This window comes from Rhinichthys klamathensis, unplaced genomic scaffold (assembly GCF_029890125.1).
Source record: "Rhinichthys klamathensis goyatoka isolate OS25496 unplaced genomic scaffold, OSU_Roscu_1.1 h1tg000108l_1, whole genome shotgun sequence".
Classification (NCBI taxonomy): domain Eukaryota; kingdom Metazoa; phylum Chordata; class Actinopteri; order Cypriniformes; family Leuciscidae; genus Rhinichthys; species Rhinichthys klamathensis.
The window spans coordinates 1,061,862-1,079,808 of NW_026606646.1; the positions used below are offsets into that span (position 1 = coordinate 1,061,862).

Genomic DNA, 17,947 nt, shown 5'->3' on the forward strand with positions numbered 1-17,947 from the left:
TAGGGAAATAAATACTGTGTAAGTCAATGGGGTCCATCTACTGTTTGGTTATCGACATTCTTCAAAAAATATTTTTTTTGTGTTCAGCAGAATAAAGAAATTCATACAGGTTTAAAACAACTTGAGGGTGAGTAGATGACAGAATTTTCATTTTTAAATGAAATATTCCTTTAACTGACCCTAATTGGATGAGTGTGATGTCAAAGTTGACCCCATTTACTTTCCAAATACACATTTCTAGTCTTATTGTGTGTGACTGACCAGTGCACATTATTGCAAAAAAAAAAAAAGACAATATTTTTTGTCATAGACTATTTTGTGCTATACTGAAACATGCCTAATTACAAAATTCAAATGGGTTGCAAAAACTGTTTTATGTTGCATTTAAATGCTTTTTAGGAGTATTTTGAATAACTACACAAAGACCAGTTATGAATCTGCAGCCAATGTTTGTTTTTTTAACAAGTCAAATAATTAAAAAGAAATGGGTACATGTACATGATTAATATATATATATATACTTAACTCAATAAATTTGCCATTTCCAATCTTTTTTTTGTTTTTTTGTTCTGAAGGTCTGTCTGCCAGAGATTTGATCCTGCACTTTAAACACAAGGTAAAGGACTGGACTCATTTTAAATGCTGCTTCATCCTTTTGGATAATACATATTTATTTTGATCTTTATTATGAAACTTGTCTGATTTTGGACTAAATGTTTGTGTTGTTTCTCTTTATTTGCTGTAGGTTCTGATTATTTTTAAACTGATTCTGCTAGAAAAGAAGGTAATTATTACCATCTCAATACACACTTTGTAGTAAAGTGGGATCTCAACGATGAGTCCAGTCTTAAATACACTCATGTTTACTATCTCCCTATAGATCCTGTTTTATGTGACTCCGGTGAAGAGATTGGTTGAAACTCTGATGACTGTCCTGTCATTGTTTCCAGGTAAAAATGCTTTAAAACAGGTCTTTTGATATTGTGCCAGATTTATGTTGGTGGGTGTGTTATTCTAACAAAAAAAATTGAAGCACTAACTTAAAAGTTAATAAAGAAATAGTAACACTGCTGAGTAACTTTAACAAGATACTACAAATGTTATTAAATGATCTAAAAATACAAACAGTTTCTTAAAGTGCCCCTATTATGCTATTTTAAGGTTTCCTAATGTTGTTTTAGAGTCTCCTACAACAGGTTTACATGCATGCATCAAAGGTCTAAAACTGTTTCATTTCCTCATAATATACATTTGCTCATCACCACATTTTCAATGATTCTCAAACGACTTGTCAGATGAATCAATCTCTCTAAATCCCTCCTTTCCGTGAGCAACTCTGCTTTGATTGGCCAGACAGCTCAGTCTGTTGTGATTGCCTTACAGCGTACAGCGCGCGTGTCCGTCGAAAACAAAAACGGCCATTGCCATAACGTCAGCTCTGCTTGTTAGAGTAAGCTGCAAAGTAGATTTTATGTTGGTATTTATGTAGAAGGAATTCTTTTAAAAAGTAAACTGAATTTTTTATGAATAATATTCTTATATAAAGTGACTTATTAAATTCCTTTTTTTTTTTCAGGTATAATAGAGCATGGGATGGCAGATTCCTCTCACTACCAGCCCCGGAGGAGCATCTCAGAGGACTTCAGTTCACCAGAAATCATATCTGCAGATGAAGAATCATTCTCCATGTCTGCTACAGATGTTACTGACATACCAAAAGAGCTTGAGGGCAGGTATGATGTCAGTGAACAGCCAGATCAATCAAAGGCTTGTAACACTGCTTTGGACACACACTACCTTCAGCCTCACACGGGAAGCTTGCTGGACTCCTCAGAGTGTGAATGGGAGACACTGGAGCCTCATGTTATGGATGAAATGGAAGAGAATGTGGACATAGATCATTCAGAGATGTTTGACACAGATTCAGGTCTGCCAATAACAGTACAGCCACAGTCAGCCACAGGACAGGGAACGTTGACCTCAGGCATTGTATCTGGATTGCAAGAAGACCAGTATGGACTACCACTCGCTATCTTTACGAAGGTGTGCACACAAGAAACCATCCACCATACTCTAGAGTAAAACTACACTTGTGCAAGTTCAGTAATTATAAAAAGCTTGAATATATTTGTTTTTCAGATTCAAGATTAAATTATTTTATTTAATTCAGATTCAGAATTTTAATTGGTAATTATACAGTAGGAAAAATGACTGAAGATAGACTTGCATTTTTTATTTTAGTCTAACGCAAACATTTTGCAAACGAATGCAAAAGCATTGACATATTCCCTCCCATTTCATATCACCATGTCCCTTTAGGGCAGGGGTGGGGAACGTTGATCCTGGAGGGCCACTGTCCTGCAGAGTTTAGCTCCAACCCTAATCAAACACACCTGAAGCTAATCAAGGTCTTCAGGATTACTAAAGTTACAGGCAGCTGAATGTTTTTTTCAGGGTTGGAGCTAAACTCTGCGGGACAGTGGCCCTCCAGGATCAACGTTCCCCACCCCTGCTTTAGGGCCTCTGTAAAAAATGCAGTCGAGGTTAGTTTATAAAGTTTGCAAAGTTTTTTGCACCAAAAAATGTCCCACTGCTGTGATTGGCTAACTTCATCGCACTGTATCCACGACCCTCCTTTACAGTATCCTCTGTGTTTTAAAACTTGAGATAGCAAGTACTGTGATAGAGCCATATTTATTGTATCGCCCCAATAAAATTAGTTAATCATGCTATTTAATAAAGTGGCAACAAAAGAAAAACCCCTCATGAAGTCAAAATGTTAGCAGACATGCACATTGAGTAGCAATGTAGTAACTGACAATTTTTCAACAAATTCTCAACTTTTTACTCCAGAAAGTATTTAGAACTTCTACCAACAGGGACTAACTGCTGACCAACCCTGACCACTGGATTAAACATGCACCATGACCTTTTGACTTCTTTGTCCTGTTTCCAGGGTTACCTGTGCATGCCATACATGGCACTCCAACAGCACCACCTGCTATCAGATATAAGTGTTCGAGGTTTTGTTGCCGGTGCGACCAACATCCTCTTCCGTCAACAGCGCCACCTAAGTGATGCCGTTGTGGACGTGAGTCCATCAATTTTTTTTCTTTGTTCTGTAAACACTCTAATTATGGAGACAGACATGAGATGATATTAGGTGAATCTCACAAAGCCTGTCAAGAATGTGTGCAACTCAATTGTTTTTATTGGGACATAAATCAAGGGACCAGAAACGCCACGAAAAGAAGGAGAGGTAGGCCAGGAGAGTTGTATCCCAGTCGATCAAGACGTTCTTAATGAGGTTGTATTGTTATTTCGCTGGGAATAAGAAAACTACCGTCTACAGCCTGCCGGCTACTGTCACTTTTCATTATCGGTGCGCACCACAATCGACCGAATGATTATGTGGTCAAAATTCCTGTCTTTTTACACTATTGTAAATAGTTAAAAAATTTACACGAGTCGCGACGCATTGCATTATGCACCTGACCTGCCGGCTGATGGCGTATTACATCAAGAAAACGTCTCGGGTCTCAAGGATTACAGACGTAACCCGAGACATTCCCTTTCGAGGGAACTCGCACTGCGTCGTTAGGATGCCCCCGTCGCATGTGCAGGAGACCCAAGGGTATTATGTTGGACGCAGCTGCCATGAGGCCCAGCAGTCTTTGAAATTGCTTTACAGTGATGGCGTGGCCTAGCTTCATCCTGGACACCATACGCGCGGGAGACATTTGTGCCCGCATCGTAGTCGAGTCCCATATCACGCCCAGGAACGTAGTTCTTCATGTTGAGTTTTAACCCCAAGCTCTGAATATGACCAAGGACGACATCTCGATGCCGAACTGCCATCTCTCTCTACCATCACAGAAAGGATAACGGCCAACTTGGATCATGTTGTCTAATCACTTTATAACCTTGATGTCACTGAATCGCTTTCAGAGTGCGACATTTAATCACTGTTGTCGATACCATAGAAATGAATGGGAGGTTGAATATAAGCCAATAGGCTGTAAATAAGTGATAAGCTGTTTCAAAATCAGTTTATTCAGCGTTTTGAAGCCATCCGTTAAAATAAAACAGCATCCTATCTCCCCACCCCAGTGGGGTTTTTTTTCCTTGGAGGCTTGCTTTAAAGCAACTCTGGCATTACTATTTCTTTTTATAAAGATGTAAAGAATAGATAAGGCTTATTTGAAGATTTTCAGTGAACAAATGACTTAAATTACCAGTATGGCATTGGCTTCAGAAGACTTGGAATATAACACAAATTGTTTGGCCACTTTTATTATGCTTTTAAGGTGCTTTAGCATCCTTTTGAAAGCTTGAATGGTTCGGTCCCCATTCATTGTGACTGCTTTGAAAAGAGCGACTGGCAGTCACAGTGATGACAGAATATTTTGTTAATTTGGGTAAACTATTCTTGAATTGTCATAAAAATAATGTCATGATGCAAAACACAATACGGTATTAATGGCCCTTAAAATAGGCTTAATTTTTGTTTGCAATGTATACGCATTTTTATTTCCTTATGTTTGAAATATGAAATTGGTCTGTTTTGTAGGGAGAGGTATTAAGTTAACCCATGAGGCTGTTAAACCAAATACCTTCTCGGATGTATAGCTGTTGAGAGTTAATTGTTTTAAATTTGCCTGTGTGCAGGTGGATGAAGCCCGTATTCAGATCCATGACCCAGAGCTGCGCAAAATGCTGTATTTAAGTACAGCTGATCTGCGATTCGCTGATTACCTGGTGAAACATGTCACTGAAAATAAAGAGGATGTGTTTCTGGACGGGACAGGCTGGGAGGGTGGAGACGAGTGGATAAGGGCACAGTTTGGCCTATATGTACACTCGCTGTTATCTTCTGCTCTACAGCAAGGTGCATCACAACACACACACACATTTATATTAATTTGTGTAAAATGTTTTAGAATACCTGTTTTTATTATGAATGAACATGAATTAACAATGAACAATAGTAATTAAAGTGATGGAATAATGGTGCATATGATGAAATGTTTTGAGTGTTGAAATGGAGACAATCTGTTATCTCCAACTTGTGATGTGATACAGTGACCCAACAATACAGCGCAAAACATCCATGCATCTAATCTCCTACAGTATGTCCATGGATGGATGGCCAGTGGATGTAACATACACACATAAACAATTACACTCATATCTAGTTTCCAGTTCACCTAACCTGCATGTCTTTGGATTGTGGGGGAAACTGTAGTACCCAGAGAAAACCAACACCAACATGGGGAGATACAATCTGCACACAGAAATGGCCTCTTGGCTCAGCCAGGACTCCAACCGTTGCCCTTTTTTGCTTTGAGGCGAGAGTGTTATCCATTGAGCCATATACTTGTTTAAAGGGATAGTTCACCCTAAAATGAAATTAAGTCATCATTTACTTACCCTGGTGTTGTTTGTAATGCCATATGCCCTTCTTTCCTTTTCAAGGAGAATTTCTTAAAAATGTCCCACTCACTCTAGTCCATATAATGGCAGTGAATAGCGACCAACATCAAGCTTTTAAAAAAGAAGCAGAATTATCACAGAATGATCCCATGCGACACGTTGCATGTATTCCATATTGCATATGTTCTGGGGATGTACGATAGGGTTTGGTGGAAAAACAAACTGAAATGTAATGTATTATTTAACAAAAATCCTCCTGACCTTGGCAGTAGGTCTTCTGTGCACGGCGCACGTTTATGACACTCTATTAGCGCACCGTCGTTCACTCTGACTCAACCAAAAAAAGCACACAAGTTGTGAAAAATCAAGATTAATAAAAACGCAACATTTAATTGTCAGGGTTCACAGAGGAAACAGACTGGATGGTAAGTTATAGTCGTTTATTTGTGCAGAGGAATACTCAGTCGGAGATAACAGGTGAGGATCAAATTATATGGAAACATAGAACAGGCTTAGCTGAAATGATAATGTCCTTTTATCAGGTGGTTTAGAAGCAGTCACACTGGAGATGGATGAGACGGAAGGATCGGGAATCTGGTAAGTAGCAGGTGAGTGGAAGGAGAGTCTGTGAGTCATGTAACGACGAGACCAGACAAGTGACTGCAGTGAAGGTGAGTGCTTTATAGTGCATGTGGGTGATGGGACACAGGTGACGGTGATCAGTAATCAGGTGATTGTGAACGGGGGAGTGTCCGACTGGGTGATTGGGAATGAGTGGGCGGTGATGGCGATCGTGACGTGGATGGAATCCTGACAGTACCCCCCCCCCCCTCCCGAGGCGGCTCTTGACGCCTGAGAGGAGCGCTGCCGGCGGCGAGGTCTACCACGACCCCTGGGAGCGGGACGATCCGGATGATCATTGTGGAATTGGACGAGAAGGGCAGGGTCCAAGATGTCGTCACGAAGGACCCAAGATCGTTCCTCTGGCCCGTAGTCCTCCCAATCGACCAGATACTCCAGCCTTGGACCTCGCCGCCGGGAATCCAGGATGGAGCGGACACTGTAGATGGGCTCCTCCTCGACGGGAACGGGAGGAGGAGGTACATCCGTGGGAGGATTATCTGCGGGGACAGGAGTGACAGGGTCAGTGAAGGGTTTGAGTAGGGATACATGGAAAGAAGGAGAGATTCTGTAATGACGGGGAAGATTGAGCCTGTAGGTGACTTCGTTCAACTGCCTCTGGATGGTGAAAGGTCCAATGAATCGAGGACTCAACTTACGGCAAGGCAGACAGAGACGAATGTCCCGAGTCGACAACCATACCTTCTGACCTGGTTGGTATAAGGGAGTGTCGAGTCGGTGACGGTCAGCTTGCTCCTTGTGTCTCCGAACTGCCTGTTGTAGCTGCACGTGAGCTGAGTCCCATACCCCCTCGCTCTGATGGAACCAGAAGTCGACAGCTGGAACCTCCGAGGGCTCACCCGACCAAGGAAAGAGTGGAGGCTGGTATCCAAGGACACACTGGAAGGGGGTGAGCCCGGTGGAGTTCTGTCGCAGGGAGTTTTGAGCGTACTCCGCCCAGGGGAGGTAACGGTTCCAGCTGTCTTGGTACTGGTGGCAGTATGTCCGCAGGTAACGACCGATCTCCTGTATCTTACGCTCAGTCTGGCCATTAGTCTGCGGATGGTAACCTGAAGAAAGGCTGATGGTGATCCCGAGAAGTCTGAAGAAGGCTTGCCACACACGTGAGATGAACTGTGGACCCCGATCTGAGACGATATCTTCAGGAAGACCGAAGTTCCGGAAGACATGTTGGAATAGAGCTTCCGCTGCTTCCAATGCAGTAGGGAGTCCAGGTAAGGGGATCAGCTTACATCCTTTAGAGAATCGATCCACTACCACAAAAACACAGGTGAAGCCTTCAGAATTGGGTAGATCGGTCATGAAGTCAATCCCGATGTGGGACCAGGGTCGTCTGGGAATCGGCAACGGCACCAGTTTACCTTCTGGAAGTCTTCTCGGTGTGTTGCTAATGGCACAGACTGAGCACCCGCGGACAAACCTGGAGACATCTCTGGCGATGGATGGCCACCAGTACCGTTGACTGAGGAGCGAGAGGGTACGCTTGCTACCCGGAACCTACCTTGCTAGTCCAGAAGGGGAGTCCGAAGATGAGGTGGCACGAAGATACACCCTTCTGGACCTCCCGGCGGAGCAGGTTGGTGAGTCATTTCCTGGTTGATCTGCTGGTCAATTTCCCAGACGATGGGACTGAGGATTACGGCTGGAGGGAGAATAGGTTCCGGACGAACATCTTCCAAGGAGGGATGATGGAGTCGAGACAAGGCGTCTGCCTTACAATTCTTGCTGCCTGGACGATAGGACACAGTGAAGTTGAAGCGAGTGAAAAACAGAGCCCAGCGGGCCTGACGGGGATTCAGTCTCTTAGCTTCGCGGAGGTACTCCAAATTTCGGTGATCAGTGATGACAGTGAATTGATGATTCGCTCCCTCCAGCCAGTGCCTCCACTCTTCGAGGGCCAGCTTGATGGCCAACAGTTCCCGGTTACCGATGTCATAATTCCGCTCCGCCGGGGACAGCTTCCTCGAGAAGAAGGTGCATGGAAGGAGTTTGGATGGCTCACCCTGCCGCTGAGATAATAATGAAGTAATGAAGGTCTCCTTCAGCCGCTGGAAGGCCTGGACAGCATCAGAGGACAAGGACAGAGACTTGGGCCGGCCTTTGAGCGCAGAGGTGAGAGGAGCACTGATCAGACTGTAGTTACGGATGAATCTTCGATAGAAGTTTGCGAAACCAAGGAAACGCTGGAGTTCCTTTATGGAGTTGGGTTGTGGCCAGTCTTGGATGGATTCCACCTTCCTCTGGTCCATTTCTACCCCGCGTGGGGAGATCAGGTACCCCAGGAAGTGGACGGTGGAGGTGTGGAACTCGCATTTCTCCAACTTTAAGTACAACTGATGTTCTCTTAACTTTTCCAGAACTTGAATGACATGCTGATGATGTTCCGCCAGGGATGAAGAGTATATGAGGATGTCATTAATATAGACCACCACAAAGCGATTGAGGAACTCACGGAGGACTTCATTCATGTATCCCTGAAAGACGGCAGGAGCGTTGGCCAATCCGAAGGGCATAACTTGATATTCATAGTGGCCTGTAGGGGTCACAAAGGCGGTCTTCCACTCATCACCTCGACGAATGCGGATCAGGTTGTATGCACTTCTTAGGTCTAACTTTGAGAAAATGCGAGCTCCACGGAGCTGTTCCAGAGCGGCAGGGACCAGAGGAAGGGGATAACTGAATTTGATGGTTTGGGAATTGAGGTGACGATAGTCAATGCACGGCCGCAAGCCTCCGTCCTTCTTGGCCACGAAGAAGAAACTCGAAGCGGCAGGGGAGGTCGATGGTCGAATAAAGTGTTGGTTGAGTGCTTCTTCCACATACTCCTCCATGGCCTTCTGTTCCGGGATGGACAGAGGGTAGATACGACCTTTGCGAAGGGTAGCTCCGGGTAGCAAGTCGATTGCGCAGTCCCATGGCCGGTGCGGTGGTAACTTGGTTGCCAGTTGCTTGCTGAAGACATCCTGGAACACCCGGTACTCCACTGGGATCTCGACCTGGCTCTGGACCTCGGGGCTTTCTACGGATGTAGAGCAGACTGGAATTCTTGATTCGCCCGTTACTGGCGTGGACTGAAGAGAGGAAGGGCTTTTCTGAACGGAACCGAGACAGGAATGATGACCGTTATCACCCCACTGGAGTACCTCTCCGGTTGCCCAGTGGAGTACTGGCTGATGTTGGATAAGCCACGGTCGTCCCAGGATGATATCTGCGGTGGACTCCTCCAGCACCATAAAAGAGATTTCCTCCGAGTGTAAGCATCCGATCCGAAGGATGAGAGTGGGTGTAAAGTGGCGAATACGACCTCTTCCTAATGGCTTGCCTTGAATGGTATGGATGAGCAGGTCTTGTGATAAGCGCCGTTGACGGATGTTCAGTTTTTAAAGACAGAGGCTGGAGATGAAGTTCCCCGCGGAACCAGAGTCAACAAGGGCTTGCACTGGGAGACAGACAGAAGGGGTCAGAATATGCACACTGGTACGAATCAAACGTTCTACCCTCGGAGCAAACTGGATGGCACTTACCGCTTGACGCGGTGGACGCACTGGGCATGAACTGATGAGGTGCTTGTCGGAGGCGCAGTAGAGACAAAGAGAATGTTGTACTCGACGCTGTCTCTCCACTGCGGATATATGTGTAGTATCCACTTCCATTGGTATGGGTGCTGGAGGAGTGACAGATGGAGACGGAGGCGGAGAACTTACAGTGGGTTCGCTCAAGGTGTAGGCAGTGAGACGCTGAGAAATCCGAAGTGTTAGTTGGATCAAGTTTTCCAGCCCCGTGCTTTCATCATATACAACCAGCTGATGGCGCATCCTCGAGTTTAAGCCATGACGGAAGGCAGAGATCAAAGCACTCTCATTCCAGCCGCAGGAAGCGGCGAGAGTGCGAAACTGCAGGGCATATGAACTTACAGATGAATTACCTTGACGAAGATTGAATAGCTGGTCATGAATAGACAGCTCGGACACAGCTTGCTCAAATACCTCTCTGAAGTGCTGTTTGAAGGAATTAAAAGACTTAATCACAGGTGAATTAGAATCCCACAATGACCTTGCCCAACGAAGCGCTGGACCGGACAGCAAGGAAATCAGAAACGCCACACGGGCTTCGTCAGTGCGGAACTGATGCTCATTCATAGTGATGTATAGCGATACTTGCAACAGAAACCCATTGCAGTTCTCCGCCTCTCCAGAGAAGGTCGCTGGCCGGGCCATGGGACTCGCGGAGGCAGTGAACGAAGCAGCAAGTGATTGCGGAAGTGATGGTGGTGTATTGATCGCTGCATCTGCTGGTGGTTGACTGAGAGGAAGATCCTCCACAGGCTCCGGCTGATTCTGCATCATTTTACTGGTCTGGTCTTCTGTCAGGGTTCACAGAGGAAACAGACTGGATGGTAAGTTATAGTCGTTTATTTGTGCAGAGGAATACTCAGTCGGAGATAACAGGTGAGGATCAAATGATATGGAAACATAGAACAGGCTTAGCTGAAATGATAATGTCCTTTTCTCTCTTGCAGCTGGTTTAGAAGCAGTCACACTGGAGATGGATGAGACGGAAGGATCGGGAATCTGGTAAGTAGCAGGTGAGTGGAAGGAGAGTCTGTGAGTCATGTAACGACGAGACCAGACAAGTGACTGCAGTCAAGGTGAGTGCTTTATAGTGCATGTGGGTGATGGGACACAGGTGACGGTGATCAGTAATCAGGTGAACGGGGGAGTGTCCGACTGGGTGATTGGGAATGAGTGGGCGGTGATGGCGATCGTGACGTGGATGGAATCCTGACAGTAATACACTCCTAGAAATCCCCAAAAAACGTATCTGTGTACTCTCTTCACCAAGCTAAACATATCCGAACCAGAACTCCAGTTCTCAGGTGACAGTCAGAATGACAGTTGACAGATGTGAACGCGATAAAACAACAGATATATTCACCTCAAAGAAGAAAGTACATGGAATGTATTTCATGTTTTGTTTTGATTTCTTGTGTGATTTTTCTGGGCAAATCGGAGTTAACTGTGGCACCAATAAGTGTCATGAACGCTCGCCAATCAGGATTTTCATTAAATAATACAATAAATTTTGATAGTTTTTCACCAAACCCTATTGTACACCCCAGAACACTTGGGATAAATTACACGTGTCGTATCACCATTCTGAGATACTTTTGCGTCTTATTTTTTTTTAAAAGCTTCATGCTGGTCGGTCGGTGTTCACTGCCATTACCGGTATATGGATGAGCGCAAGCGGGACATTTAAAAATAAAAAATCTGTTTTTGTGGTCCCAAAAAAAAAAAATTAGGGCATATGACATTAGAACACCACCAGGGTGAGTAAATGATGACTTCATTTTAATTTTAGGGTGAACTATCCCTTTAAATCATCTGTTATCTTTGACTTAGAGTATCACTATTTTACCACATCCAGGAATTCAGTGCCTTTTTTAAATTTATTTATTTATTTTGTATACAAGGTCAAGTTACCAACTGAACACACATCACTCCAGGTTCATGTATGTGTACTGTTGTGTCGTTGTGACTCTGAGGTTTTATTTATTTATTTATTTTGTTGAATATTGTTTATCAGATCATGAGCGGCTGTTGGCGGATTATGGAGCTGCGTTCACATCTGCCTGGAAAATCACACACAACTACAGACTGTGGATCAGCAACAAGCATCCAGCAATGGCCGAGATCACTCCAGGGTATGAGAACTGAGACAAAAAATCAGAATAGAATACTAGCAGTAATTCTGCTACTACTATTTTTTATAGTTTGCCTAAATAAAGTCAACCATATTTTAAAAAGGAGCTGGCTCATTCAGAAAAATATGTGAGACCGGGGATGGTGGCAACACATTTTGCTTTAACATTTGTAAATCATTATTGTATTTTTTTGTCTCAAACTTTGATATTAATATTCCCACATCAGGAGTTGTAACAGAAGGCTGGGTGGGCTGTAACCACTTTAGTGAAAAAATAATATACTTAAGCACAATTTCTTTGTAATTTTGCATTTTAGTTGTCCAAAAGTATTGCTGAAGTTCAGCTAACGTTGTATTTAATATACTTATTTGTGCTAAAGTAGAACTATTTCAAGTATACTTCAGTACATTTTAAATATAATATTTAATATTTATAAAGTAATCTTTATAAATAATGGCACAGCAAAGTCACATTTCTAGTATCTGTAAAACCGCATTCTTCCATCTTAAGAATATATCTAAATTACGTCATATGCTCTCAATGACAAATGCGGAACAATTAGTTCATGCGTTTGTGACATCAAGGCTAGATTATTGTAATGCAGACACAATATTAAATTTCATCTGCAGAATGTTTTGTTTCCCTTTTATAACATTAGGTTTATTCTTGTTTATTCACGGCATTGCAAATTAAATATTAAACCAGATCATTTTTCCCTTTTTCAAACTTCTACTGTAACCTCAAAAGGATGATGGTCATGTTTAATAACGATTTCATCCCTGTCGCTAATTTCGAGTATTTCAATTGGTCAAATTGTGTTACAATAGTCCCTGGTCTCCACTATTCAAACATGGAAGGCGTGCATTATTATATAAGCAACTCAGAACACTAGGTCTCAAATTGTTAGGAATATTTAAAGAACTTTGATGTAAACTACCTTCAGTAGAGCATGTGTGGACATGAATGTACTATACAAACATAATTACAAACTTACTCATTTATAAAGGAAAAATGTGTTTAGTGACTTACCTGCACCCTCCTTCACCAACTACCATTTTACCCATTTCTGGTAATTAAATTTTGTCATCTTTTATGCATCAATAGCATGTGTTGCTCAGTTGGCTGTTACTTTTCAAATTAATTTTTTTTAAACTTTCAAAGGGATGCCAAGCTTGTTTAACTCAATAATAATTTTCAACAAATGTTTTACCATAACACAGAAAACGAAGGAGGGAATGGGAGATGTTATGTTGACGTGACGACGTAATTGGGATCACTTCAGGGAGCCCTATCATCTTCGAGTGTCTACAGAACGAGCCAATGAACGTTGGCGTGCGTGAATCGCGTCACGCGCTCCGCCCCGCAGCGCGGGTATAAACAGGAAGCGGGCGCACATTGTTTTTCGCTGAGGAGCCGAGATCGTGAAGGCCGTTACAGCTATGGTCAGCAACAGTGGCGACGGGACGTAACGTCTCCCGTTCCCTCCTTCAGGGAACGAGGATTACATTAGTAACCGAGACGTTCCCTATCAGTCGCTCACAACGTAATTGGGATCCCTATGGAAAACGCCACGGTTGCTGCCACATCCAGCGCCCTATGCAAGACTCTCAGACCCCCAATTGACTGGGGTGGAAGGCCTGCGTAAAGGGAGTTCAAACTGCTGTTTCGTTATACCCCACACAGTGGAACTCTTTGATAACACTGGGAAAGCGTGCCTTTCCAGGGGAGAGGGACGCTGCGGAAGCCACATCCTGCCCGAAGGGAGGTAACGTGGAGAATACACATATGGACTGGCCGGTTAGGGGCAGTGCAACATATGGAATGTCACTGGGGTGGCTCCAGCCTGAGAAGGGGGAGGCAACACCGGGCAGTGACGGCAGAGCGGACTCTGCCAAGGGAAAGACACGGGCTCACTGCAGGGAGCTGGTCGTGGAAGAATACACATATGGGGTTGCCGTAGGGATCACAACATATGCAACCCAGCCTAGCACAAGTTACACAAGCATACGAGCACTAGACCTGGCGTCGGACGCTCTGCAATGTCCGACTGCCGAAGGGGTACGGAGGATCTCTATAGGGTTCGCCTAAGTGGGGAGCTCGACTGGAGCAAAAAGCACACGTATCTGCTCCATGTGGAGGGGAGTGGCGCAGCAAGCCGACACTAGAGCGGGAACTTCGATGTTACCGGCTGGTTGAAGCGAGCACACAGGAAGAAACCTGCTCAACACGTAGGCTATAAAACCTAGCGAACGTGTTAGGTGTCGCCCAGCCTGCAGCTCTACAGATTTTTGTCAGCGAGGCGCCGTGTGCCAGCGCCCAGGAAGAAGCGACACTCCTAGTGGAATGGGCTATCAACCCGGGCAGACAAGGCACGCCTTGGGCTTCGTAAGCCAAGGCGATGGCATCCACTATCCAGTGGGCCATCCTCAGCTTGGAGACAGCCTTTCCCTTCTGCTGGCCTCCGTAACAGACAAAGAGCTGGTCTGAGGTCCTGAGGCTTTGCGTTTTTTTGCGACAAAAATTTCTGTATTATACATTTTTAAGACCAGACAAGTAGTTTGTTGAGGGTTGATTTGTGAAGAAGGACTACACGCCTGCGCACATATATATTAAAACACGTATACCTATGGACTGAACACGTGATGCGCAGAGATAATGGATAATCGTTTGCACCCTCAAACCTATTTCAAGGAGTGTGTTCTCGAGACACCAGGCACTGTTTTGTACGAATGGGCGTTTTTCTGTTAGAACGGTGTCGTGTTAGCGGAGCCTAAGTTAATAACTAATGATCTTCGCAACGGAAGTGAATCAATCAAAACTAACTTTAGCTGGACAATAACTTTATCCTAATGCTGTTGTAAAGCCTAAACTATCTGTTACGGTATAACTATCCTATTTCTATTATAACTGTAAAGCTGCTTTGAAACAATCCATACTGTTAAAAGCGCTTTATAAATGAAGGTGACTTGACTTGACTGAAGGCAAGTATAGCTCTGATTGAGCAAGTTCAGGGGTTCTCCTGGTGAGATTATCACCACTCAACAAACAGGTTCCACTTCAACACATAGAGGGGTCTCAGGGTCGTTTGCACCTCCGCATTGGCTCCTGGTTTGGCAGCGGCCTGGACGGGCGGGGCCAACTTCCTGCTGCATGCTCCACGCTGAGGCCTGGGTGATGGCTGCTGCGGTGGCTTAGCGGGAGCGGAGTACGCCGCAGGAGGTTGACCTCGGCGACGAGCAGACGGGTGGAGGCAGCAGCGGTCCGCCGGGGCAGGATGTGCCGGGTGGCCTCCGTTTGCTTCTGGGCAGCCGAGAACTGCTGGGCAAAGCTCTCGGCCTCATCGCCGAATAACCCAACCTGGGAAAGAGGGTCATCCAGGAACCGATATTTATTTGTGTCCCTCATATCCACCAGGTTGAGCCAAAGGTGGCGTTCCTGGACCACCAAGGTGGAAATCGCCCGACCGACGGAACGTGCGGTTTCTTTCGTCGCCCGGAGGGTGAGGTCAATTGCCGCACGGAGCTCCCGGAGGAGCTCTGGGTCAGAACCACCCTCGTGCATGTCCATGAACGCCTGTGCCTAGTGGACCTGCAGGAGCGCCATGGCAGGGAGGGCAGAAGCAGCCTGTAAGACCGGACGAAAACTTACAAGCCTTGGATGGGAGGTGTGGATGACCCCGCCAGGAGGAAGCGGACACTGGACACAGTTGCATCCCAATGGCACGCTCCACCGGCGGGACATCCACATACCCCTTAGCTGCTCCGCCATCGAGGGTGGTGAGGAGGGAGGAGCCACTAGCTTCTGGCCCTATACGGCGCCGTCCACATCCTAGTGAGCTCCTCATGCACTTCCGGAAAGAATGGTACTGGGGCGGCGCGCTGAGAAACCAATCGTCCAACCGAGAAGGTTCGGGACGTGGTGGAGGGTTTCACACAAGCTTGACCTTCTCGGGGGCCCGGGAAAGCATAGCCGCCCATTCTGGATCGGACTCGGCCAACGCTACATCCCCCGAACGGGGTAACACCCGAATTCTCATTTCTAGAGGACTGAAGCTCCCCCTCCGATGCTGCAACCAACATCTGGTCTTCAGTTGGAGCTCCAAAGGACACGACTGGTCGGAGATTGCCTCGGCGGGGAAGCCCTCACGGTAATCCTCGGATCTCCCTGGCTAAGTGCCCGAAGTAGGCCTATTCTGAGGTCCAGAATAGGCACTAGATCGGGGCATAGGCGAGGGGACTGCACCTCCCTTGAGGTAACCAAGTCTCGATCTCAACACTGCCATAGTCATATTCCCCCAATAGGAACATGAACTATTCACAAAGGCTGCCTCAGCGTGCTTAATGTCCAAACACGAGAGGCAGCTATTGTGGCCAGGGAACGATCGCATCCAGAAACGCACAAGCGGAATGACATCTTTAAAAGGACGCAAGGTCACGCTTGTGTTGCTCTTTTTGTGAAAGAAAATATGCTCTTTGTGAACTCTCACAGTGCTGAGGCACCCAGGGAATGGCCGATGTGTACTGTGTACACTGATGGTAAACACCCACCGAACCGACACAAGCTCTCTTGCTGTAAAAACAGCAGTTGTTTGATCAAAGAAATGTTCACGGCCACTCGCTGCTCACGCCGTCACACCAACACTGTCTGTAGAGTTTTCAACGAACAACAGCAGTCTGCAGATTCAGAGATGAACAGGAAGCTCGGCTCAGAAGTGAGAGACAATGAGAGCGTGCGTCCGCTTCCTGTTTATACCCGCGCTGCGGGGTGGGGCGCGTGGCGCGATTCACGCACACCAACGTTCATTGGCTCGTTCTGTAGACACTCGAAGATGATAGGGCTCCCTGAAGTGATCCCAATTACGTCATCACGTCGACGTTACGTCAAACGTGAGCGACAGATAGGCAACTTGAACTTTGACTCTCTGTTCATAGACATCCATTCCAGGGTCAGTACAGTGTGGCCGATGTAAAGATCCGCTTGTCACAGTAAGTGTTACACTATTATGCTCTTGTTTACATACTCCTTCATCGGGTACTTTTAATATCCATATAAAATGTCTGTAGAACTTTAGTTTAATTAGTAATTTATGTTGAATATAAAAAGGTAGACATCCAAAATGGTTCACTAGTGAATATGCAGTACTTTTAAAAGGTGTTCTCCCCACTTGAACTTTAAAAAATTTTTTCAAAGTGGACCTACAGTATTGGCCAAAAGGATATTTGTTTTTAATGACCCTACAAGTTCGATTAAACCATCAAAAATGAGGGAAATCTTTTATATTTTTAAATTATTTTAAATATGAGGAAAGTAAAAACTCTCAACTTGGTTAAGGTATGCAAAAAAGACAAACTACAGCTACAGATCTTATTTTACTGTGCAAAAAAGAAAATGCATAGAAAAACAAAAATCTCACCGGAAAAAGCTTCATCAGTTATTAAAATGTCTCTCTTGTTTTTGCATGCGTTCATAAGTTCTTTGTTTGCCAGCCTGGTCAAAAATTATATCCGCACAATTTGGCATGTTTTATTGCGACAAATAAAACAATTGGCTGAACGCACAACTATGTAATATGCTTACAAAATCTTTAACAAATGTTTAATCATATTTGAATCAAGGGTGAAGATGTCAATTTGTTTAGTCCAGACATTACTTTTGGCCACTATTATAGTTTTCTTGCCACAAATCAGCAGACAAAGACTACTTCAGTGAACAGTCATCTAAAATAATTGCAAATAAATCTAAAATAATACATTTCATTAGCACTGACTGCCTAAATCTGAGACACCTAAATCATAAATAGTGCGGCAGATTTATATTTTCAGAGGTCACATATTAAATGAGAATCTTTTGTTTAAAATGAAAGCAAACCATGTCTATCATGATGCAGTTGGGATCTTCTCTACAGCAAGCTCTTGAAGGCTTTTGAGAGTAGAAGGTACAATAAATGTAATAAAATACATAAAAAATTCTGACAAAGACTGCAAGACACATTTGACTCAGAGGAACATATGTTTTCAATAGTTCAGTGATGCAAAGTCACTTCAGACCACATCTCTAGACATTACTAAAACTTTGTCGCTAAAACCTGCAGTATTTTCTGTGTAAACATACATATTCTGTGCTTGAAGTGGGTTTGTGTGCACCGGTACGGGGCATTTCTATTCACCG

General features: G+C 44.7%; 1 protein-coding gene across 1 annotated transcript in view; it reads left to right on the forward strand.

Annotated features, from left to right (window-relative positions):
• Nucleotides 1-17,947, forward strand: part of avl9 (AVL9 homolog (S. cerevisiase)) — a 67,953-nt gene that overhangs the window by 41,507 nt on the left and 8,499 nt on the right. The window contains exons 7-14 of the mRNA XM_056253656.1: nucleotides 576-616; nucleotides 746-784; nucleotides 881-950; nucleotides 1,577-2,043; nucleotides 2,957-3,091; nucleotides 4,669-4,888; nucleotides 11,662-11,779; nucleotides 16,711-16,764. Of these exons, the coding sequence (XP_056109631.1) occupies nucleotides 576-616; nucleotides 746-784; nucleotides 881-950; nucleotides 1,577-2,043; nucleotides 2,957-3,091; nucleotides 4,669-4,888; nucleotides 11,662-11,779; nucleotides 16,711-16,764 (1,144 nt within the window). The remainder of the gene's footprint in view (nucleotides 1-575; nucleotides 617-745; nucleotides 785-880; nucleotides 951-1,576; nucleotides 2,044-2,956; nucleotides 3,092-4,668; nucleotides 4,889-11,661; nucleotides 11,780-16,710; nucleotides 16,765-17,947) is intronic.